Genomic DNA, 26,709 nt, shown 5'->3' with positions numbered 1-26,709 from the left:
AGATCTAAGTTCAAAAGTTGTTGTTAAATTCTTAACAGTTTATCTTCAAGCAGTTCCAGTACTGCTTCTACAAGAAACGTGTCTGTCTTAGTGCTAATGTACTAGCATTTTAACTGCAGTCCTTTAAAATGCAAAATAAGGAGAATGGCAGATGATTGCAGTCATGTAATTTCAAATGACTGACTGAGAGAGTGAAGCAACCTTAGATGAGCAGATTGGGACAATTTGTAGTTGATGGTCTTATAACAGGTGATATCAGGGAGGACTGAAGTCAAAGCTGTTAAATCATGAGTAAGTTTGGTTGGGGGTGACTATGTCCCCATAATTCCTGGAAGTAAGAGCAACCCTAACAATCCTAGATGGACTACCTAGAGTGGCAATATTGGTGGTAGAAAAAAAACAGTTGGGGAATGAAACAAAAAGCAGCTTGTATGAGAGACATTATGTAAAAAACATCAGAGAAGAAGATGTGAGTGCAAACTGTAAGAATGTGCTGAATCAAAGCAGCTGAAAAAAACCCAGAAAACCTGAGAGGGTGGTACATTAGAATAGAAAGACTCTCACAGTATGGATGTTGAAGGAGAAGCATAGGTGGAGTAGAAATGGAGCAGGAAAAGCAAAATGCTCTATGGTGAGTGCAAAGAGGGATAGTAAGTCAGTTTGCATGTCTGAATGCCAAAGGCCAAGTGAGAGACCAGATGATCATGATACTTAAGGACAGTAAGGGTAATGTAGTGGGAGAAAGTAATACAGTGGAGAGATATTCCATGTATTTTACCAGTTGAATGGCTGGAGGAGGAAGAGGCAGGCAGAGTGCTGGGGGAGATGAGATAGGGGGTGGTGATGGTAATGGAGGACAGACAAAACGTTCAAGTAATATTTAGAGAGGGCAGAGATGGTGATTCAGCACCTCAAAATGGAAAAGGCAGTAAGCAAAAAGGCTTCTGAATAGATTGTACCAAAGTGGTTAGGTGGGGTGTCAAAGGAGTTAAATCTTTCAATGTACAGTGTAAGGGATGGAGTCTTTCAAAAATAATGAGAGAGACAACAGTGTACGTGTGCTAGGCTCATAATGAAAGATATATAAATTGTGTCAGTAACATTAACAAATTAATATTGATGTAAAACAAAATGAAGATCTGCACAAAAGAAAATGAGTTATTTTTTTGGGGGGGAGGGGGGAGCAGGAGTGGCAAACACACTCGCCATTCTTAGTATCCTAACTCCAGTACCATAAAGCTGTGAAGAAAGGGCAAGCATTATGAAAAGAACTTATCAGTACATCCCATCAGCTACAAACTGCCACATCCATTTGAGTCCCTCCTCTCCTCTTCTTCCAAAAGGAAAATTTGTGATTTTATTGGATGCAATGTCTTTGAATCTTAACATCAGACAACAAACATCAAAGTGCCATAACAGTGACTAATGGTGTTTCAGATGTGATTCCTATAACTTAATGCTTTGAGGTTTGAGGTGCCATTTTTGTGCCATGGATTTTTATGGACTGAGCAGCATGACTCAACTGATAAGATTTAGGGATAGCGCTGCTTCTTTTCAAAAAACGGGACTAGTTTTAAGGGTGCCGACATTATTAAGTAAATGAAATAAAAATACAAAAACTCCTTTACCGATAACTGTATGAAATGTAGTATCTGAAGGTCTTCTATTTAAAAAAAAGTTTTTCTCTTTCTGACACTTTAATATTATTTGTAAGGCCATGGCTTTGGCTTTAATGCTCAGACTTTGAAAATTGGGACATTTGCGGGGGGGGGTTATTTTTTTATTTGAGGCGCATTACAGATACAGCTAGTGTATTCAGCTTTCTGCAGTGGAATGCTGCAGTAAGAAGCAGAAACTATTTTTGTAAAGGGTAGGTCAGGTAATCTGTGGATAACTGGGGAAGACTGGTATTTTTTTTAACTGTCTGGAGAAAGCATGAAAGGTTTTTTTTTTTTGTTTTTTTTTTTTGTTTTGTTTTGTTTTTTTTTAAGTTTATTTATTTATTTTGTTTTGTTTACCAGGAAAGTCCATCTGGGCACAAGACCCTTTTACAGTGTAGGCCTGGGGAGAAAAATACATGTAAAGCTAAAAAACAATGCCTTCTACTACTACTACATTTTCACATTATACAAATGCTAAGACATTATACGTGCATAATAATATTACATAAGACATATATGTGTGTGCATAATAGTATGACATAATAATAAAAAGGCTCTTGATACTTTGTAGGAGTATTTAAACAATGCTACAGTTTCAATACTGATGTAGTTCAACAGAATTTTAAGCACAACACTTCTTATCGTGATAGGGCTAGTTAGTAATCTTATTCTGGAGTGTAATACTGGCATAGCCAAGAATTATGAAGGAATTGTTTTAGTTTTGTTTTGAAAATGATTTTTTTTTCAGTATGGCTAATCAGAAGTAGTATGGAGTTGCAGGCATTAGAGACATGGTTGGAATACAGAGCATCTCTAGCTATGTTGTTGGACTTTTGTACCTTGAGGAGATGTTTATCACTAGAGTGGAGTTGCCAGTTGAGGGTATACCTCTGCAGCAAAGAGCCTAGGGCAGGGCACCTTCTGGTATGATGCTTTACACTGTGTGCTACTTGTAGTTGAGCGAGAGTGAGGTTGTGGGGTAATTCTAGTTAGCTGAGGTACTTAAGGGCGGTGTAGTGATGAGAATGGTAATCTTTATTGGATGAAAATGTGGCTACTTTATTTTAGCACTGCTCAAATTTGCTAGTCTCTGCAACTTGGAGATTGATGAAAATTGGTGAGGCATATAGGAGTGTGTGAATAAGACAGAAAGTGAAGTTTGTCCTGCTACTTATGCTGACGTAGTGTTTAACTGTATAAGAGACACAGCTTTTTTTTCTGACAGCTTGTTGGATATGTAAGTCAGATTTCAAGTTATTGTCAATAGTGATAAAGTACAGTTGTGTACACTTACCATAAATATAGATGTTCAAGTGTATTCACTGTTGCAGTCATCACATTTGGGTTATCTGCTTGCAGCAGCCCTCAGTCGACCTAGTTAACAAAGTCTTGGGTCCTGCGTTGGTTGCTGTCTTTTCTTCCGTGATGTCAGGTAGTCAGGGGCATAAAACATGCAGCCGATGCCATTACATCAGTTTGTCTTGCCCCAGATGTCAGGTGCCCCCTTAATGGGAAGCAATAAAAAAAAAAAAATATATATATATATATATATATATATATATATATATATATATATATACAAGGTTATACCTCCAACAAAAAAGCAAATACACTAAAAAGCTTTTAAGCATAGTAAAGGAGACTAGAGGTATAGCCAAAATAAGTCAGGGGGCTGGAGGGAGGGTAACCAGGACTGCAACAGCGAATACACTCGAACAGCTACATTTATGGTAAGTGCACGCAACTGTACTATGTTCTTCATGTTTCACTGTTGCAGTCATCACATTGGGTAGATTCCCAAAGCTAAGGATGGGAGGAGGAATTTAGATAACATTAGGACCAGCTATAAGGCCCTGCAAGACTGCAGTGGCAAAGCCAGCTCTGGATTTAGAGAAAATTGGCAAATGGTAATGCTTGGTGAAAGTATGTACAGAACTCCAGGTAGCAGCTTTTAGGATGTCCCTGGTAGGGACACCTCTGAGAAAGGCTGTAGAGGTAGATGCAGCCCTGGTTGAATGGGGTCTGATCCCCTGTGGGATAGGTTTGCCATGGTGCTTAGAGCAGAAATGAATGCAATGGCCTATCCATTTAGAAATGGTTTGCTTTGAAATAGCCTTCCCCTCTGTCCCTGCACAAATGCCACCAGCAGTTGTTCAGGTTTCTTTGAGGTTTAGTCCTGTCCAAGTAAAATCTAAGTTGTCTGTGCACATCTAAGGAGTGCAGTATCCGTTCCCCTTTGTTCTGCGGATTAGGAAAGAAGGTTGGCAAATGAATGGATTGATTGAGCCACACTGGGTACCACCTTGGGCATGAAGGAGGGATTGGTTCTGAGGGACACCCTGTCCGCATGAAAGATGATGAAAGGCTCTACTGCCATAAGGGCCTGTAATTCAGATACCCTTCTTGCTGACGTGATTGCTAAAAGGAAGGCTGTTTTCCAAGAAATGAATTTTAAATCTGCACTTGCAGCTGGCTCGAAAGGAGGAAGAGTGAGTTTCTCCAATACAAAGTTAAGGTCCCAGGCTGGAGTTGGGGCTCTCCTGTGTGGTCTTAAATTTTTGGCCCCTCTGAGGAACTGCTTGAGCAGTGGATGAGAGAAGTGGGGAGGTTCTGTGTTATAATGAGCTGAAATGGCTGAGGCATGAATTTTGATGGAGGAAAAAGAAAGGCCCTTGTGAAGCATCTCAGTTAAGTATTGAAGAATCTGCTGTGCTCATCCCTTGAGATTAGTTCCAGGCACAGAATCTTTTCCATTTTTCAGCATAAGATTTTCTAGTACTAGGCCTCCTTGCCTCTAAAATGATATCCATCACTTGTTTACTGAGTGATGGTAAAGGAGAGGTTAGGTAATTAGCCAGGCTGCTAGGTTTAGGATTTGAAGCTGGGGTACCAGTGTTGGCGTGGCCAGTCTGGTGCAATCAATTTCATCCTTGGTTTGTCCTGCTTGATCTTTAGTAGTACTTTGGAGAGGAGAGGCAGAGGAGGAAAGGCACAAACTGATAGTTTTTTCCAGCTGAAGGACAGAGCATCCACTATCCAAGCTTGTTTGTGGGAAGTCCTTGTGCAAAATTTGTCCAATTGGTAGTTCTGGAGGGAGGCAAACAGGTCTATATCTGGGCTCGCCCATTTGTTTGTCAACATGTTGAAAGTATTTGGTTCTAGTTTTCACTTGTGTGGGTCCATGAGGTTTCTGCTTAGTCCATCTGCCAGTGTATTTAGTTTTCCTGGCAGGAATTGAGCCTGTAGATGCACTTGGTAGCTGAAGGCTGTGTTCCACAGAGCCATGGCTAGTCTGCAGAGGGGGTAAGAATGGGTGCCCCCCTGCTTGTTTATGTACCACATAACAGTGGTGTTGTCCATCTTTACCATTAATTGTCCTGGAAGAATGTGGTCCTTGAAGGCTGTCAGAGCATTCTGTACAGCTAACATTTCTTTTTAATTGATATGCAGGTGCATTTGACTTGGGTTCCATTTGTCCTGAATGCACTTCCCTGCCAGGTGAGTCCCCCATGCATCTGTTGTTAGGGTTTGGGCGGCAGGGGGTAGAGTGAATGGTAGTCCCTTGTTTTGGTGGCAGGCCTCTGCCCACCAAAGGAACTCTAACCGTTTTTGCTTCTAGATCCTGAGAATGTTGACACCATAGGCTTTTTAGATACCATTGTAGTTTCCTCATATGCAGTCTTGCATATGGAATTGGAAGAATGCAGGAAGCCATGAACCCCAAGGCTTGCAGTATTTGCCTTGCAGATAGCTGGGTTTTTGTGGCCACTAGTTTGAAGTAGGTTGTCAAATTAATTTGTTTCTCTGGCGTGAGGAAAGCCATCTGGGAAGTTGTATTCAAGCTTGCTCCCAATAATATAATTTGTCGACAGGGTACCAGGTGTGATTTCTTTTCATTTATGGTGTACCCCAGACAAGTTAGCACCCTTTGTACAAAAGCCAGATGATTCAAAAGTATGTCCTGGCTTTCTGCCTGAATTAGACAATTGTCCAGGTATGGGTATATTTGAATATTTCTTTGCCTGCAAAATGCACTGACTGGAACTAGGCACTTTGTGAATACCCTGGGCGCAGTAGATAAGCCAAAGAGCAGTGCAGAGAACTGATAGTGCATGTAGCTTGCTTTGAAGAGTAGGTATCTTCTGCAAGATTCCCTGATTGGGATGTGCAGGTATGCTTCATTTAAATCGAGTGTTGCCAACCAGGCATCTTTGCCTAGCATAGGAAGCAAATGGTGAAGAGTTAGCATCTTGACTTTTGGAATCACCAAAAAAGTGTTTACTGTAGACAGGTCCAGGATAGGATGCCATGAGTTGTCTTTTCTGGGTACCAGGAAAAGTCTTGAGTAGAAACCTTGTCCCTTTTCCTCTTCTGGTACAGCTTGGGTAGCCTTATGCTTAAGAGAGAGTGTACTTGCTTTTGACCCTCTACCCACTGATTTGGGGGTAGATCTGGCCAACCGTTTGGGGTTGGTAACGTGTGGAAGTGGAATCTGTATCCTTGGGAAACTATATTTAAAACCCATTTGTCCTGGGTAATGAGTTCCCAGTTTTTTGCATGTAGAGCAATCTTTCCTCCCAAAGGGGCAGTCAGTTGAGAAGTGCTTGGAAATTTTAAAGTTAAGTCATTGAGACAGTTTACCATAGGAGGGAGTTTTACTACTCCCAGATTTGGAAGTGGGGAGCCCCCACTGCTTAGTCCTGTGCATACCCTGGGACTGAAGCCTGGGTGTTCTGCTGGATCTGGGTTTGGACTGAGAAGGCCTGGAAGAGGCAGGAAAGGACCAATTCTTAGAGGGCCGATGCCTACTAAATCTTAGAGGTTGTACTTGTAAGAAATCTTTAACAGTTTGCATAGATTTAGCTTTTTCCTCCATCTTTTTAAGAATTTCTTCTGCCTTGTTGCCAAACAGGCGGTCCTGATTTAAGGGAGCATCCAGTAATTTAGCTTTAACATGATTTGGCAATGATTGCTGCTTAAGCCAGGCATGCCTTCTAAGTACAGACCCAGTGACAGCAGCCCTGCAAGATGCCTCTGGTGAATCAAAACCACATTGCAAAGTATGTTTTCCAACCTGTTCAGCAGAATGCATTAAATCCTGTAAATCCTTATTTTCAGCATAATCAGGAATCAACATAATTTTCTGTTTAAGCAGTCCAGTAATATGCTGCTGATACTTTAACATATGAAACTGGCAGTTTAAGGCCCTAATGGCCAAGGTTGCAGAAGTTTATACCTTCTTACCCCATCTATCCAGCGCCATGGAGTCTCTGTCAGAGGGGGTAAGATTTTTGGCAGTAGTAGCTTTAATGCCCTTGGATTCCTGTGAAATGGTCTCAGGATCCACAGTAGGATTTTTGAAAAGGAACTTGTGAGAGTCAGGAACCCTGCAATATCTATCAGTTTTTTTTGGGAGCAGGAGGTAAAGAGTCAGGGGACAAGCTAGATTCCAAAAAGGCATCATCAACAATGTCTAGTACAGGAGGGATAGCTAAAGGCCTGTGCTGGGACAGGAGTAATAAATCCCTAAGCCTCTTTTTAGAATCAGAGTAATTCTGACTTACCCAGCGAAAATGCTCCCTAAGGGTGTGCAAGGTTTCACCAAAAGAGAAATCCTCTGGGGGGGGAGGCAGAGGGAATCAGTCCTCAGCATCAGAATCCTCATAGGTAGATAAGGGTAAAGCCTGGTCATCAAAGGAAACAGAAATTTCAGAATCCTGGTCAGAAGTATCATAAGCAAACTCAGTCCTAGGTCTCTTAGACGGGGAAGGTTGGCTTCCCCTGATTAAAGTAATAAGGTCTTCAGCCATTCTTATTATTTGTTTTTTAGGCATAGAGGCCTGACCATGCGGTCTGGGTGTCGGCTTTCTAGGCATGGTTCGAGTTTTAGGCCTTGAAGAAGAAGATGGCATCGGTTTGATATGCAAGTCAGTAGGCCTGAATACACCCTCAGAAGCCAGTGCCTGCACAGCGGCTCTGGACCCATCCAAGGTAAAGACATCCACAGGTTCCAGAGTTGAAGCATCTCGCGGCATACCGGACTCCGAATGGGTCTCAGTAGAGGCCTGTGAATCTGAAGTAGCGGGTATCAGGAGCTGCGAAAGCACCTCACTGAGTACCGGCGAACTGGCGACTGGCAAAGGAGAAGCATCGTCAACAGCTTTGGACCTAGGCAGCCTGTCTCTGTCTTTATCTTTGCGTTTTTTTTGAACGTCGGTAGTCAGATGGCTTACCAAAGACATATCTGGATAATTGAACCGAGCACCAAAATATTTAGAAGCAAAAATATACCGACGACAGATAGTTCGTTGTTTAAATAAGGCACAAAACCGACAGCGAGGTACGTCGTGGTCAGGGCCTAGGCAAGGAATACAGTACGAATGAAAGTCTTTATGAGGTATTTGCTTTCCACAAGAAATGCAATTATTTACTTTTACAGACATCGGTTTAGAGCAAGAAAAAGTTTCCCCAAAGCTAAGTTGAAGACTTCGGTTCTGAAACTCGAAAACGAAAATTTCACGAGTCGGCCAACTGGCACTTGCGAACTGCTTCTGCTTCGGGCACCGCACGGCAAGAAAGACTGATGTAATGGCATCGGCTGCATGTTTTATACCCCTGACTACCTGACATCACGGAAGAAGAGACAGCAACCGATGCAGGACCCAAGACTTTGTTAATCAGGCCGACTGAGGGCTACTGCAAGCAGATAACCCAAATGTGATGACTGCAACAGTGAAACACGAACATATCTAGTAATTTAGTGTTGGGGGCTACTTCAGTGATTGTATTGTTGGAGGATGTGATTTTGAAGTTTGTTTTGCAATCAGTATTCGACTTAGGTGAAGGGATAATTTTGTCTTCTTTGGATTCAGGATGAGGTCAGATTTGCCCAACCAAGTTTCATGGAAGAGAAGAAGTCCTGAAATAGTTGTTGAAACTGAGTAGGATTCTGGGCTGAGTGTATAAGAGTAAAATTATCATCTTATTGGATTAGGTTGGCATGTTTAAAAACTGTGCATATTTTTAATAAATATGTTGAACAAGAGGGGGCCTAAATATTGATACTTGGAATGCACTAACAAATACTGATAGGAAGGTGAAGTAGCTTGATTGCCATTTAACAGCTTGAGATCTGTCTGACAAGTAACTTTGGAACTAGGAGATGGGATAGGTCTAAGGATTCCAGCTGAAGCAGTAGTTTATCATGGGAGACTGAATCACAGGCTTTTGCTAAGTCTAAGAATAGTGTGGATACGGTATTGCTTGTATTGCATTTTTGATTGATGGTGTTTATGAAGTTGAGTAATGCAGTGTAAGTGCTCTGGTTTCTTCTGAAGCCAGGCTTGGTAGAAGGAATAGAATTTTGACAAAGGTATGTTTACTAGTTAAATGCGAATACATGATTTTGGACAAGTGGAAAGTATTGCTATAGGCCACTAAATGGAGAGTTCGGTGATGTTGCTTCCTTTGTGAAGAGAAAGGATGTAATATTTCTTTCAGTAGGACCAGACTTAAGATTCTTGAGTAGACTGGAAGTTGAATAGAGCGACAGTATTGTCTGGATCCATACTGGGGCATGGGTTGGGCTGTTGATATCTCACAGCACTTAAGCATTTTTTGATGGAGCCCCAGAACTCTTGAGTTTTTATGGTAAATGCTTTATGGGTTGAAGAAGTAACAGATTTTATCGTTTTTGGTAATGTTGCAGTGGTATCTAAACGTTTTGAGGGTCTTGTGGATTGATTTTCTTGCCAGATTTTCCAGGCCTTATTCCTTTTATGCATGAGAATTTTGGTGTCACGGGACAACTAGGGGACAGTGTTGTGCTCGATTCTCTTCTTCTAGTTGGGAGTCTGATTATTTCGAGCATTCATGGAAGTTGTATTAAACAACATCATCTATAGGAATGGTTCTGACTGGATGCCAATTGATTGATTTTAGAGTGACTATGAATATGTTGTGATTACAGTTAGTTACATTATGCACTTCAGTGAAGTGACGTTTTCTGGGTACATGGGGTGTACTTCTAATTGCAAAGGCGGGGAGTTGATCACTAAGTGTGCCTTTTAAGGTTGCCAAGGATGACATTTTCTCCCCTTGTCAGTATCCAGTCAAGAAGGGATTGTTAACATCAAGAAGTTCAACATGGTGTCGTGTAGTTTTTTAAAGTTTCCTTCCCTGAAGAGGACAGACAAGACTGGGAGAAAAGCTTTATGAATGGGAGTGAATGCATTATGCAGAGAATGGGGTTTCCAATAATGGTTAGCTGTAGATTGATAGATAAGGTAAGGAATGAATGGTAGTAGAGGTATTGCAATGATACAGTTTTATGAATCCTACTTTTCCCCCTGGATATGGAATTCCTTGCAGGGTAAGTTGGGAAGTGTTGGAAAGAGATGGAAGGTGGTGAAGGGAAGGTTTTGTTTCACTTGTTTGCAGATGATTTGTTGCTAGAATATGTCAGGAAGGCAATTGTCCAGGATATTGAAAATTTTCAAAGAATGTGGGTGGGTATGGGGGTTGTATCAAGAGTCCTGTTAGTGGTATATAGCAGAAGAAAACATTGATAGTAATTTGCATTGGTTAGGAGAAATTGGGTGGGAAGCAGCACTGAAGGCACAGAGAAAGAGATGGTGAGGTAGAAATGTTGAGATAAAGGAGTAAATTAGAAAAGGGTATGGCAGACAATGTAGAGAGAATGGTAGTATCAGTGAGAATTTAACAGATGTAAAAATTTGTAAAGAAGGAGAAGGATGGAGGGGAGAAATGAGAGGTAGTTTGATATTCCAGAGGTATTACAGCAGTTGGGGGGCAATATGTTAAGTGGCGGAAAAGGAAAAATAGTTCTAGATTTTTGAGGAATTTAGGATAAGGGTTGAGTTTGGGATGGGGAATGTCTGAATTCTGAAAGGTCAAGGGATTGGTGAATGCAGTATGAGTGGTATATGAATGTTTCAATAAGAATCAGAAGCTGATCCAAAAAGAGGCTTAGTGTCAGGCATCTAGAGTGAAGCATGCATGTGGTGCACACAGGGACAGTAGGGGTGATGTTATGTCCTTGAATTTTATTTATTTATTTACTTACTTACTTATGTATCCATTAACCAAGTTAGTCCTACTAGGCTAGTAGTCTCTTTGCAGGGGTCAACCAAAGTAGCATTTATACTGATCAGTGGAAATTTGGACAAGGCATAGAGGAAATTACCTGGTCTTTTGATAAGAACTGTGTATTTTGTTTCTTTTACATACACCTGAGCTATCAACAAGTTTGGCAGAGAGGACCTCGGTTGAATATCTCATGTGAGGGAGAGAAGGAAAGGGGGTAAGTTAAATGTAGATGCTACCTGAGGTAGGTGAAGTTTTTGGAGGAAGAGATAAAGGTAGTCTGGTGTGTGTGTTAACAAATATGAATTCAATATATGAAGCTGCTGTATAAGCAGCATCTCACCCAGCAGGGTTAAAGAAGAAAGTAGGGTGGAAGAGGACAGAATAAAGACCCAGCAACATCAAACTCCTGAGGTATGATGAAGATGGGGTTAATCAGTTGCATATGTGGTGAAGGACTAAGGCAGCGGAGGAGGTTTGGATAAGAATCTGCAGGTCTGCACTGAGGTAGCTGGTAGGATTTTTTTTCTGGGTTATCTTGACTAGGCTTCAGGCAGATGGCACTTCAGTTTAACATCTCATCCCAATGATGGTAAACATTATAGGATGTGTATATGTTTGGGTGCCTAGCAATAGCTGATGGTAGACTTGGTAAGGATTAAAGACTGCAAGTGATGATGAAACGCAAAAAACGTGAGATGGCATTGCAGAGGAGTGGGAACTGAAATATGTCTAGTGAGCTGATTCTAGTAGAAGGCGAGAGTATAAAGAGGAATACTTGGTTTGAAAGGGATTTAGGACCAGAAACTGTGAAAATACTATATCTCATATAGGAAGGGGTGAGGGTGGAAGTACTGCGCCTTTGTAGAGAAAGGTTTTTACATTGCTGCTTTAACGTTCCCAGTAATGTATGTAAAATTGCTGTATGGACTGTGAATGATGGAACATTCCTTAATAAAGGAAGAAAAACAAAGCAGTGATGCCAGTGAGAATGGCCAATAGTTTTGAATGTTTTAAATGTCGTTCTATGGGTGGTAATAAGCTCTGAAATGATTAATGGCGTGGTCTTTTGACATATAGGCGATAGAAATGTGCCTTGATGTGTTAAGGTAGACTGCCATTTTTTTTTTTTTTTTTTTTTTGCTGAAGCTCTATTAATTGCCGTTACCCTATAGTATGTTAAAATAACACATTCTGGTGCAAATGCACTCATGTAATGTTACCCAACAGCGTGCTACATTTATTTGCATTTCCAACACGTGCTTTTTCTTGCTTTCAGACTGAAACCACGGATCGGCTAGCTTTTGCGTCTGTGTGTGTTACCGTGTAGAAAAAGAAGGCGCTGTGCCGTAGAATAGGGAGGGTGGATACCTAAGGAGTTTGAAATTCCTAGATTTTCATTCTGACTTCTGCCATATACCAGCCTGTAATAGTTGCATTTGGTTTATTTTAATAGTTAGCATTATAATTTAATTAGGTTGCTTCTTTGCTTAAAAAAATAGATGCCATGAAGTAAGTGCTGGGTCGTAACCTGGACATATACTATTTTTAAAGATTCTCTTAAAAGTATTTTTAAATATAGCAGGCAACACACAACTGACAAGTAAAATGGAATAATAAGTAAAAAAGTAGTGATTGTTGAGAATTGTGTATAATGGTGTTTGGTGTATTACTATTAATAAACAGAAAAGGGGACAGTTACTATGAGGTATGGAAGTGGAAACACCCTGTGTATAACCCCACTGTTTTCATTTAAGATTTCGAAGCATTGGCTTTAATCTTCTTCTTTGCAACTATCGCTAAAGTGTTATTGTCGATTACTGTATGCACGAAAACATCTATCGTTGTTTTCTGAGCATGTGGGAAGAATAAAAAGCAAGATCAGACTAGTTTTCATGGCACGGCAATGCACAGATGGATAAACGCATCCAGAAAACGACAATGTACAGCGGGCTCACTAACCTGAATGCTATATGGTACTTACACCAAGTCTTCATTTAACCGGTTAACAAGCGAATAGCATGCCATTTAAGTATACCTCATTAAGAGGAGCGTTCCTCGTTCTTGTCTTAAAAATTCCACGTTCCACGTCGTTCCTCGTTGAAAGGATCTACCACGAATTGTTTTGTTAAGAATTATTTTTTAACAAATATCCATAGTAGATAATAGTGGACAATATTAATTCAGCATAATAACTTTTTGTGTGTACGAAGAAATAATAATTTACTGTATCATGAGCTACTTTGTTGGAAGTTCTGTAAGTGTTACACATTTTGCACATTTGTTTTACAGTCTGCATTGCCAGAGGTAGTGTGACACATTATGGACAGGGAAGGTTCAAATATACTATGGTGAATACATTAAATTAGTTCAAGGTTCTGAGTACCATTTAGGTTCACTGATCATGGATGGACCATCCATGATCAGTGATAGGGTTACCACCTGTCCCTTTTTGCGCAGGACAGTCCCTGTTTGGACAGTTGTGTCATGCGAAAACATCTGAAAAATGGTAAATGTCATGAGTCATTTGTCCCTTTTTGCGCAGAACAGTCTCTGTTTGGGCAGTTATGTCCTGCAAAACATCTGAAAAAATGGCAAATGTCCTGAGACTTCATGACAAAAATAGTTTTTAAGTTGCCTTTAATAGTTGTATAAAACACTTACTTTGAATCTGAAACACCTAAATGCGATATGAAACGACATAATCCGCTCAAACACAGTAAGCATAAGCTTTTATTTTGGTTAAAAAAAGTGAAGTTCAGTCCCTTGTACTGGCCATGGGTATGCTTTGTCCTGATAAATTTTACGTTTTTACAAAAAAAAATGCATCTTTGGCATTTGAAACAGTGGCAGTCTTGTGGGTGGAAAATCTTCGGAGTTAATTAACCCACTTGGTTAATAAACGCAGCACGCCTGCAGAAGCATGTGTAGACGTAATTCCCCCCTCACGTTCTTTATTTTTATTCGTGGTGCCATGCAGACTACATTGTTGCCTGTTGCCCAGAAGGAGGCGCTCCAGGACAAGACTCTTAGTACTTTACTCTCATTTATTACAGTTTACCGGCTTTCTTCTGCCACGGTCTAATAGAGGCCGAAGAGAACACGTGACTAGAAGTTCTGTACCTAATCTAAAGACGTAAGACGCACAAATGTGACAAGAACACTTACTGGGGAACTTGGAGTCGCGTTACACATTGCCCACGCTGCTGCCTTTCTATAACTGAACGATTCCCTGCACCTGATCATTATTTAAAATCGGATTGGTCCCAATTTGGTGAATTTACCCTCCCCGCTTTATTTTTTGCAGGAATCCATGTGCTGAGTGGTTGAGAGGTATGCTTGCAGCACGTCCCACACATATTGTCAGTTAAGCTTTGTTTATGAGAAAGTATGAACGAATATAAATAGCCCTGCCAAACAAGAAACGGTAACTAATAGTAACAATTACTAATAGAAATTATGAAATGTTCATAAATGGAATAGCAGAAGTACGTAACTTCCCCATGACTCTTTTGAGTTATAAGCCCTTAAAGACACAATCTAAGTATAAAATTATTGTTATGAACACAGTAGATATTTCAGTGTGTGTGTTTGAGAGATAGAGAGTGTGTGTGTTGGGGGGCGCATATATTATATATATATATATATATATATATATATATATATATATATATATATATATAAAAGATGCACACAAAACTGCAACACCGACAGTGAATGTTAAGAGCTCTACTGTGAATCGCCGAACTCCACAATCCTGAGCACCAGAAACAACAAAGGTAGTGCCCAAAACGGAAGAGGGCGAAAGCGTTTTTATGAAGGGGCAAACACCCTGAAGACCCCGACATCTGAACTTATATATACCAACAACATAATCATGATATATAGTTTTGATTTTTAAACAACCGTGTGTGTATGGTGTGGTGCGTCTCTTCTGTTTTTAAACGAGAACCGTAGCCCGCAGGTGGCTGCTGTAGATGTAATGAAATTCCTTCAGCCTTAATTGCCCTTAGGGGAAGGGGGACGCCGAGAAATGTCTTCCATAAATTGGCGCTGGTGCAGTTTCTAAATGTGCAGCTGCAGTGATTGCTTTCTTGGGGGGGGGGTCTCCCTTTTTCGAGTTGGCGCAATTTTGGAGTTGGTATATATAAGTTCATATGTCGGGGTCTTCAGGGTGTTTGCCCCTTCATAAAAACGCTTTCGCCCTTCTCCGTTTTGGGCACTACCTTTGTTGTTTCTGGTGCCCAGGATTGTGGAGTTCGGCGATTTACAGTAGAGCTCTTAGCCTTCACTGTCGGTGTTGCAGTTTTGTGTGCATCTTAAATATCTTGCTTGCATACACTTTTAGTTAATCAGCCGAGATATATCAACATTGCACAGTAGATCTGACAGTTTTGCCCATGTAAGTAATAACGGTAACAAAAGACTTACCGAAATGATGTTACTGCAATCAGTTGGTTTGAGTAGTTAGATACTGTCTGCACCTCTCTGCAGTTCTCATAATGTATCCAAATACAGGTAGATTGGGTAGATTAGAGCTACACATGGGCTGTTTAGGTAATTGCTTGGCTGTATTTTATTTGCTAAACCTAATTTTCAATACTTACCTCTTTATCCGCTGACAGTAAAGTAACTACTGGAAAATTTTAATATCTGTATTATTCTCCTTGTTTAACACAATACAACTTTCTTAGAAGCCATGGCTATGATCATACTGCTATGATAATATGATATAGCATTGTAAGCAATGTTTGCTCAGTATCTGATACAAAGTGTGCCTTTATATCCTAGCTTTACCTACAATGCTTAATAATACATTATGAGCTGTAAAGCTTTAAACAAGTAACTAAATAAATAATATTGCAAGTTGTCATCTTCACTTGCAGTGTCTGCATCAGCTCAAGATTAATGTTTGAGTTTGCTCATCTTACTAGATCTCTGCCTATGCTTTCTCTTTTACGTTCTCTGTTACATCCTACAGCATCCGTAACATCTCATTTTCAGTCTTTTCTTAACATGCCTACCTGCCATTTTGTACATCTTTCCAGCCCCTACATTAACTCTAGTTCCAAAATGTATTATTTATTACCCGTTGCATGCTACCGTATGTTTGTTTGTGTTGTGTAATTGTTCGGACTGTTTATTCATTCAGACATGCTGTATGTTGTATACATTATGGCCTTTATACTTGCTTGTATGTTCATTGTGTTTTGTTTGACTTTTTGCTGTTGACGTTAACATTTATTTATTATCTTTGTTATTGCTAATTTCCGCTTAAAGGCTTTCTTTCCGGTTGTTTTTTTTTTTTTTTTTTCCCTGTTTTGTGTACAGGGCGAGTAGGGACTTGTGGAGCTCAAATAATCGTTAACATTTTATTAGTTTTCACTTTTGTGTGCTTCAAATGCTGTGCCATTATTTTTGTCTCTAGGGGATTTCTAGAATCCGGTTCACTCGTTGCATTTTGCTTATGAAAATGAAATGTACTATCCAGTTGCCATGGTACCTTGTAAGGTGGAGCTTTTCCCCTGAGGCTGTCAATGTTGATGAGACCGTCCTAGCTTAGCACACGTTTTTCACCCCAAAGAATGACATTTTGGTTGTGCATTTTACCCTCGAGTGTTTGAAGGTATGTTGTGCATAGCTCTCGACTGTCCAGATTTTCGCCTAATGTCCAGATTTTTTAATCATATTTTTGGTCTGTTCCTCGTAAAATGTTTGGTTCTCTGGGAAATCACTGAGAATTGAAATCAGTAAAGAATGGCATACATTCTGAGTTTCTGGCTTCATGTCTTTCAAAAAAGGCAAGTTAACACAAACCATATCATTCTAGCAACTTTTTAAGTTTATAAGAGCAATATTTAAAACATAAACACGTTCCTGTTTTTTTAGACCTTTGTGCCCCCCCCCCCCAATTATTTTTTTAGGCTTTGTCCAGATTACTTGTGCTAAGAGGTTGAGAGGTATGATATTGTGTCAGATAGGCTGAATTAAATAACAATTCAGCAAGGATACAGCTAGACGTAAGTACCATACGTAAAAAACACGCAGTAGTGAGAGAATGGCATAATGGTTAAGGTAGAATATGTGGAACAATTTTTAGGATATATTAATAACACCACTCAGTATTTAAAATTCACACATGCCTTAGATGAGCAAGAAATAAACTATTTGGATGTTAACCTTAGTAAGAATATAATTAACCAAAGATGTATTGCAAAAATACACAGAAAGCCAACTTACTGTAACTCTTTCCTGCATTGTACAAGCTCCCATTCCTTATAGAATAAGAAAGCAGTAGTAAAAGGACAATTTGTCCAGCTGCTAAAATGGCTAGCTTGGAAGCAGATTTTATTTCTGAGTGCAGGCATCTCACAGAGATGTTTGTAAGTAGGGGTTAGTTTATTGCATGGTGTGTACTGAGGTTAGCCATAAAATGAATAATGGACATTTTTCACCAATCCTAAATCAGCAGGAAAATGAATAATGGACAATTTTCACCAATCCCAAATCAGCAGGTGAACCTGGTATATATACAAAAGGAAGATAGGTGCATAGATCGTAGTGCAATCTTCATTACAACATTTAACGTTCATTTTTATGAGACAAAAACAATAATTTGAAAGAATTGGCATTTAATCAAGGTTGAAGCACCTGTTATTAATAAATTTAAGGCTGGTGTAAAAATGATAGCCAGGAGAGGCAATAATTTAAAAACTCTTCTTGAAATGTGTCAAATAATAAAAAAAAATCAAGTAAAAGGCATGAAAAAATGTGGAATGTGTAATTTATGCAAGCATATGTATGAGGGTAAATATGTTCAAATTAATGGTCAGAAATATGATGTATATGATAAACTAAATTGTAATTGTGGCAATGTGTAAGCACTGTCCAGCTTATTATATAGGGAAAACTACTAGAACCCTAAAAGAGAGTATATGAACACCTATATGCCATTAGAAAGATGAATTTAGCAAATGCACTTGCAAAACACATACAGGAAGGAGTATGGTGAACATTGATTTGAATTTTGTGGTATCCAACAGGTCCATGAGCAATGTAGGGAGGGCCCATGGATGCTACATTTAGAAAGAGCAGAATTAAGCTGACAACTAAAACTGTATTCTTATGTATGGCCAGGTTTGAATGACTACTGTGCAATCAGTAGTATATTCAGGCTAAAAGCATTACTTAGGTGAGATAATTTGTAAGCTGGTTTTAATTATCGCTGAACTGTGTTAGGGTAGTGATTTAATAAGTATATTTACTTATATATGTATTTTTATTTTTTTTATAACAAGAAAATTTTTAATTAATAATAATCAACTAGGATGCCTTTAGATTATTTATTAATGATGGAATTTACTTAACGTATTTTATGCATGTGGGTTCTATATATATGTGCTTTATATTTTTAAAAAAATTTAAAACTTTGTTTATGACATAATTTCCTTTCTAGTGTAGGGCGGGCTTATAAAATGCTATTTAAGAAGTTCAGTTGTGGTTTAACACTGTTTTAGTCTTATGAAGTTTGTTATTTTACAAACGAAAAGTGTTTCACTGTATTTCATTAAATAAGAGTTTTGATTGCACTCTGGCCATTTTTCTTGTGATTTCAACAGTTTTTTTTTTTGTTTTTTTATAATGATTAAGGTGTTTACCTTACAGACATAGGATGCAGGATTTGATTCTCACATGGGGTAATTGGCTAGGCTTGAAATGGCACACAAGGGCAGATAGCCTAGTTCTAATCTAAAAGTGTGAGAGGATGTTTACCTTACTCTGCTGAGTACATTTTTTTCAGACCATCACATCAATATGGCTTTTTCAGATCATTTTATGTCTACAATTGTCTAAATGAATGCCTCCAACAATAGATGCAATATTGTTAATCTAAAAACAATATGTTTGATAGTTTTGGGGGGGATTCTGAAAATGTTATTTACATTTATTAAGTGCTTGGGTGGCATTTTTGAGAGATGTGTCCATTTTTAAGCGATAGGTGTCCAAGCAGGGAGGGCGGGTAACACTACGAGTTTGTGAGTACAAACCTGCAATTCAGCAATGTTACATCCACATAACTATTCCCTAAGAATTGTCGTGCTTCTGACACATGTTGTATTCGGTTCAGATTCTATCTGCCTTGTAACAGAGACAATGCAATTGCATGATGGGGCTTTCATACTAGTTGACATCGTGTGTCGATATGATTTTCTTCAACGCTTTTGAAAACAATCTCTAGCACTGGTTTGCGGCTTGCGTGAAGTCACTAAGTCAAAAATTCATTAATGTTATGCACCATTTTACATGCCCTGTCACTGTGAATGCAACTCCCTCCCATAACATATACTCACATATACAGACAACCACTCAGGCGTCATTATCAGCCACCTCATTTCCACAAAATTTATTTTCTCTGATTCTTTTCACTTGTGCAGTTCTTGTTGCTTTTACCAAGGACATTACTGATACCATTCGTCTTTCTGATAGACTTGTAGGTGTGAACTAGGCTGACAACCACTGAGGCTTTTTAAGCTTAGCCATGCTTCCCAAATCTCTGATATGTTCTGGAACCTTGGTAGTTTAAGCAGGGGCCTGGGAGGTGAACCATTTACAGGCTGCCTGTGTTCATTAGAGACATAGGTGCCAATCCAGGGGTAAATTTCCGGTACCCCATCCAGCTGTCCAATTCACACTTGAATTGTATTAGGAGTGATCTCTGCTTCATAGCCTGTTCAAGAGAAGGGGTAGTCTCTTGGATACATGACCGTATCTCCATCAGTTCCCTCAACAGGTTGATAACAGCCTGATCATACAGCTCTTCCTCTCTTACTCAATGTAAACAGAATTTATGACTGGATGGAGCACTTTTCATATATGTCCACTCTGTTACAGATGACATCCCACTTTTTACATCTGCATCTACTCCATAACATTTACAGATATGCCTCCAGAGTGACTTTAATACTCTGGGTACCTGTCAATTCTAACAATCTCATAAATAACACAAACAAGACTATTTACCTGATACTTGGGACCACCAGTAAGTAATTAAAGGCAACAAACTATCAAACTGCAGGACCCTGCTGGAAACATACTGAAATAAGTTACAGAATAGAAGTATCTTGGACTTAAATTAGTTGAGCCTAACTTTCTCCTTTGGAGGACATAGTCGATAGTTGGCATTGTCTCAGCCCAGCTAAAACTGTGCAGTAATGTTTCTAACCACACCATGCCTTTCAGCTGTCCATATTTTCACAGCATGTCCATATTTTTGTGTCATATTTTTGATCTATTCCTCATAAAATGTGTGGTTTTCTGGCAAATCACTAGGGCGATCTGAGGATCAAAGTCACTAAATAATGGCATACATTTAAGTTTCAGACTTCAAATTCTTCAGAAAAATGTATGTTAACACACACCCTGTTATTCTAGCAACTTACTCACTTTTTAAAAGCAATATTTAAAATCTGTCCCTATTTTTGGGTTTTTGTACCCCCCTTTTGGTCAAGCTTTGTCCAGATTTCTTGCACTAAGAGGTTGAGAGGTATGAACCACATCCCTCCTGAATCTAGAGCTGCCTAACCAGAAATGTCTAAACTTCTTAAACTATAATACACCTTTGCCTTAACTCCTATTAAAATACACAATTTATTGTCGATATAAATGTCCAGTGCTCTACCATTAAACACTCAAATCAAACATCTCCGCCTTATAGTACATAATTATAGAAAGCCAACAGGGTACCGGCAGTGCCACGTGCCACCCTGCTATTGGCTAACCTTTATTTATTTTATTATTATTATTATTTTTATTTTTTTTTTTTGCATTCTCGCTACTGTCATCCAATAATTAGTTGCGAGGGAATCCCACTACAACCTAAGCAGCAATGCTGAAGAATGTTTTACTTTTTATATGGCACAGTTTTTACTACTAGTCGAAGAAAAAAGTTTCAGGAAGACTTTTCCTGCCAGCTGGAACCACCTGCCTGACAGCATTAAGCATGAAACTAACAGGATTCAACATTAGGACTACGCTGATTAAATACATAAAATATACAAACTCCTGCAAATGCTTTACACAAAATGGATAACTCCTTAGTTCCTCGGATCTCACACCTCCAGTCTTTTCTACTACTAATGGTACCTTTGTCTTTCTACTCTTACCACACAGTGGACATATACATAAAGTGCTCTATCCAGTCATAAATTCTGTATGTGTATATTACCTCACAACTATAACTTTGCGTGCATGATATGTCAATGGTCAGTAGTTTCTATTACTTGCAACAGTTGTAACTCTTCTTGTTTAGATAACAGTTTGTTTGTAGATAACAGTACTTGTTTAACAGTGGGTTTTTGCGCTTTTTAATCGTTGTGAATCCGAAAATTTTGCGCAGTTTTGTGGTCCCTGCCCTAGCTGAAAAGAGTCTGGAGACCAGCCCACCTGATGAGTCAACAAATCAAATCATACAGAATCAGTCAGTCAACCAATCATTAAAATTAGCTACCACGAAGGATATCAATATAAATAAAACGTAATCGAGGGAAAACATGCCCTATGAGCACAAGCTTTTCCTTTTGCTATTTTAATGAGGTTTTCCATGTAAAAGTACTTTATTTTTGTCATATACTTTGCTGTATGGTACAGTTCCCTTCATAATAGTTCGTCAACAAGATTACTTAACATTGCGACAAGTGAAGTCTGCTGTGGTAATAGTGCAAAAGGTAGCCCACTTGGTATAACCAGTTTGTGTTATTACAAAGAAGCAACAGTCTACAAGATATTTTTGTCAGTTATGTGTTCTGCAGGATTTAGATAACCATCCATTTGTACGAGCGTACATTTCTTTATCTCTAAAATTGTTTAGATATGCGTTGTTTTCATAAAATTCTTCAACATTCAGGTTTAACACACTTCTGTAGCTGGACCCTGTCCTTCCAACACCTAAAGGGTTTGGCACTGGTACATATGATCACAACCTGCACATATATGACTCTACAGATTGCATAGGTAGGTCAATGACACTGTTTTTCTTTCCTAAATGTTCATATTAATCACTACTGCTACGTCTACTTAATATCTTACCAGAAAAGCTGCATACTCCAGAGTAGAAACATAGAGGTGACTAACATACAGAGGACAAAAAGTGCACATCAGTAAGCATTATTTTTTCGCATGAAATGCATATAAACTTGAAAGCAACTGCACAAATACTTGATTTCAGGATTTTCAGGTGTCCTCAGTTTGTTGAATTACATCTTGACAAGTCTGCCTCGAAAGACAAAATAGAAGTCCCCATATCACCTAAGTAGTGTTTTCACACAAAAGATGGCTAAAAAGTTAGAATACAATAAAACAAAGTGTTTATTTACGTTAATGTTGCTAAGCAGTCATATAACTTTTGGAACGTTAATACTTTCTGAGGGATCATATTCATTGCAGTGAATGCATTTTTTTGCATTCATTCACAATTTCGCACATAGTATTCAAGTATTTGTGGTGAACTCCTTCTGTGAAAATATCTACTACCCTACTAAAATATTACTAAAATACTAAATACTAATAATAATAATAATAAAATACTACTAAAATATCTACAATAATTAATATTCAAGGGTTACATCTCGTTGAGTGTCAGCCTTGAAGTGACACCCCGACCCCGTGTGTAAAAAATGGAAAAAAGGGTTGTGGGTGGATGGATGGATGGATGGATGGGCATTTACAGTGAGTCAAAGAACTATTAAAATCAGTGTTTAGCTTTACTTCTAAGTGCAGGTTCCAAACCCTAATATTAATACAGTGGCAATTCTGGAGATTAAGTCAAGTGCCTGGTTGTATTAACTACAAATAACCTTTTCATCAGTTATATTTCAGAGTACTTTTATCTCTGTGCATATTACTGTAACAACAACCGCATTTCTTAATAAAGGCTTTTTGTAAACTGGATGTTGAGTTGAGCGCGTTGTTTTAAAGGATGGGATTTATTAATGAAACCGCGACGAACGGAAAAAGTAAGGGACTGAGGTTTATTGTTTACCCAGTATATTTTATAAGTGCTATAAAAACGGTGACACAACACTTCGGTGATGTTACTATACAGATGTGACTAAATGGGAAAATAAAAAGCTTGCTAACAACAAGCAATTAATTAATTGACGGTAAAAGTAGACAAAACGCTCAACAGTTCTATATCTGCAAAGTAATCCCTTATCTTTAATACTCTAACTAAGCACAGAATTTAATGAAATGATAGCTGTAAGTCTAGCATAATAATTGTATCGATATTTCACTGTATTTTGATTTTAGTTGAGGCATAGAAATAGTGAAGACCTGCTGCAACAAAGTTTTACAGGTGTTCAGATATCAGTGCTATCAATTCGCTCACGTCTTGAACTTTTTCAGTTAATAACGCAACTTCCATTACTGACTCCAGTAAGTATACCGTGCAGTTCCAAACATACACTTAACAAGATCAAAGTGATGAAAAACAACCAATGCGCATGTTGGACTTCCAGTATAGTAAAAATAAAGTTGTGAAGAATAATAATACAAATGATAATGTAGGTCTTCAAGGTAAGAGGAGAGAGGAGATGTTTGTGTGTGTGGGGAGAGGTGGATGTGGGTGGGGTGTGTGGGTCTAAGAGAGAGTGAAAGAGAGAGAAGATGTGTGTAAAACAAGAGATAACTGATACATGGTTTGATCTACAAAGGTAAATATGTCCCTTTTTTACTGAAGTTTGTGCATGGGCAAGGCAGGACTATGCTGTAACTGTCTGAGGTAGTTAAATGATAATAAATTCAGGTGTTATAATTTACGGCTCAGGCAGTGTGTATTTGTGATATGTTGAATAACATTTGTAATCTGCGCTTAATTCCCAGGATAAAGTAACAAATTAAGACTTTGAATCTCCATACCACACATGCATAGAAATAGACGTCCCAGAGAGGGGTAGAAAAATTAATGCACCACCTATAGAATACTGTTTCATAGCAGTGAGTTGCCATCTGCGCGTAATCATATTCACTAAGAGTTTGTTAACTGGAGATGTGTTTAGCTGAACACAGTATCGCTACATGTCTGTTTTCTTAAGTAAATTTGTGCATTTTAAGTACATTGAACCACTTTTAGGAAAAGGAAAAAAAAGACGATGCTTCATATTACTCGTTGATGTACACAAACTCATATGTGGGTCTTTTCATAGTTAACTGCTTTGCTTCTCACACTGTTATATATACTGATTCGATTTCCAATTACCTTAACCGCCACTCAGAAACGTCTTATCTGTTACCCACATTTTGATTTTAAACGCATCCTCATCCGTAGTGTTTTTTTCTCAGCTCTGCATTACAGGAGTGAGATTAACCTATCACATTATTATTATTATTATTATTATTATTATTATTATTATTATTATTATTATTATTATTATTATTATTTTGACACAGTACTTAATTGTTGGTTAATTATTTTTATTGCTGTAAAACTTTCACGTTTCCTTATCAAAGGATGTGTGTGTGTGTGTGTGTGTGTGTGTGTGTGTGTGTGTGTGTGTGTGTGTGTGTGTGTGCGCGCGCGCGCGAACGGTAGCCAGCTATGAAGGATCTGCCTTGTCCTGTACAGGCACAGTTACCATTATTTGCTGAGTGTCCAGGTTACCTTTATCTTCATATAAAGGTGTGCCTTAACAACATTTCAGCTGTTGGGTGATTTACTACCTCTGTTGCTTGAAACCAAATAAACTTTATTTTAAACAAAAGTTAAAATATTTAAGATTTTACTACTACACTTAAGCATTTTATCGGCTATTTTAAGTAGAAATTGTGTTGCTTATGTAAATTAAGATGTGCAAGGAGCAGCAAAATTGTTGTTCATACTTACTAAAAATGTAACGTTTCCCCCACTCATCCCGGATGAATAAAAATAATGGTCCACATCAAAGTTGCAGTCCTGTGTAATGCATCCAGCTTATTTTAAAAGGAGCATTTCAGTGATCTCTGCTTAACAAATTAAAGTTTTAAACTTTGAAAGTTATTTATTATGCTGCAAAGGAAATGTGTGAGTGGCTGCTCAGTAGCACGTGATCACAATAAAGTTTGTTTTATGGCTTGAAAGCTGACAAGCTAAAACATTAATTCCTACTATATATTAGTGCAACGGCGCCCAACTGTCCAATGTTTTGTTAGTCTCTCTTTCGAGGGAAGAAACATCTTATTCTTGGGTTTTACGCGGAGAGAAGAAAGACGTTTCTCTGTCCATCTTTAACTTTTCACTGTGGAGGCGTACTGTACTGTAAGTTGCATCTGATTTCATAAGTCCTCTCATAGGTAAATGCTACTGTAAAATCTTCCGTTTATGTTTTTTTCTCTAATTGGGGGCTGTATGTTGTTCGGCTTCGAAACAGAATGCTAAAATAATTAAAGTAAAAAAAATGATAGCACATACAACAATGTTGGTAGCAATAAAGGTAATGGTTGCAATTGTTTTTTTTTTTTTTTTTTTTTTTTTTTAGAATAGAATGGTATCAGTTAACTGCCGAGTTCAAGTTAATGAATATGAATTGGTGTACGGTTACACTTCCGAATCTCTAATTTGCAGTATTGCTATTACAGACTTGTTTGTTTCTTAGTTTGTTAAGCCTTAAAATGGAACCCCAATAAGAAGAATTCTGTATGTTTTTATGAGCGTTGCGATTTATAAACTGATGTAAAATTAATGCACAGTGAAAGAAGCATACAAATATTTCCGCGGTTTAAAATTGTTTTCATTGGTATTCGAAGTGTGCAGTACTCAAGACTGAACTCTTGATTAAAACACAGTTGTGCTTTTAAGTTATAACTTCTTACATCAGATTCCAGAGTTTTCACAAAAATGTGATGTAACGGTTCAACTTACCTATATTTGGTAGTGTGTTTACTGTCCTGTGAAATGTATTGTATGTATATGTGTATATATTATATATTTGTAATTTGTATTGTTCTGTGTGCTACATCACATAGCAGTGCCATCCGTGACCCGGACGTGCTTGGATATAATCAATATTTACCCGGTGACTAAAATTAGAATTACTTGGGGCATTTACTGGTTTTGGATATTTATTGTAGTTAGTATTACGACTGAGACAAACGAATCTTGGATGCATATAAAAGACATCGTGTAAGTTGCCTTTTCAAGCGAATTCATACTGAGATCACATTGTGTTTCAAGTGTCTTAGAGTTCATCCAGAGGGTGCAAGTGTGTCCATTCTGCATAATGATAAAAAACAGTATTCCATTTAAAGCACAGGGTGTAGAAGCATGCCGGTGAAACTTAGCCTGCTGTGTGTGTGTGTGTGTGTGTGTGTGTGTGTGTGTGTGTGTGTGTGTGTGTGTGTGTGTGTGTGTTTAAAAAAAGCATGTCTTCTCAAATCATAAAATTGTATATACTTGAAGTACTCTTTTTTAACATTTATCTGTACCACTGTAGTAAACTGCCACATTGAGTAAGTTACAATTTTGCAGTATTTAGTCTGCTTAATTCAAGATGTTTATTAACTTCAGCATTAATAGGCTACCTGCTTTAGGCTGTGCAATTCTTAATAATTCAGTCCAGTTCTACTTATTCTTTTGAGAAAGTAAGCATATACATATTTGGTAATTACGTTTTACTTCAGAGTTTAAAATTACAATTCCCAAGAAAATGCTAATTTTGTTTTAATATATAAATCTTTCATTGTTTTCTTTTGCCAGGCTTGAAGACATGGAAAAAACATTTCAGTAAGTACTACTCTTGTAGTTAACATGCATTATGTGGGTTCTAGTTACAAAAAATCCAATGTGTCTACTTTTCTGTGAACTGTTACTGTTTTGGTCTTTGTTATTAACAAGGTGAACGGTCAGTATGTCGAATTGTAAGGGTGTGTACAGAGCTTAGTAGATCACTTACGTTATAAGGTTGTGTGTGTG

General features: G+C 38.3%; 1 protein-coding gene across 2 annotated transcripts in view; it reads left to right on the top strand.

Annotated features, from left to right (window-relative positions):
• HOXD3 (homeobox D3) overlaps positions 1–26,709 on the top strand; it is a 243,875-nt gene that overhangs the window by 30,732 nt on the left and 186,434 nt on the right. The window contains exon 2 of one of the 2 annotated variants that reach the window (XM_044075434.1): positions 26,494–26,520. The exons of the other annotated variant lie outside the window; for it this stretch is intronic. Within the exon in view, the coding sequence (XP_043931369.1) occupies positions 26,494–26,520 (27 nt within the window). The remainder of the gene's footprint in view (positions 1–26,493; positions 26,521–26,709) is intronic. 2 annotated transcript variants of the gene reach the window in all.

This window comes from Protopterus annectens, chromosome 6.part1 (assembly GCF_019279795.1).
Source record: "Protopterus annectens isolate FY-2018-M chromosome 6.part1, PAN1.0, whole genome shotgun sequence".
Classification (NCBI taxonomy): Eukaryota; Metazoa; Chordata; order Ceratodontiformes; family Protopteridae; genus Protopterus; species Protopterus annectens.
Note: the sequence above shows the minus strand (reverse complement) of the source record. Positions and strands in the feature narration are given on the sequence as shown.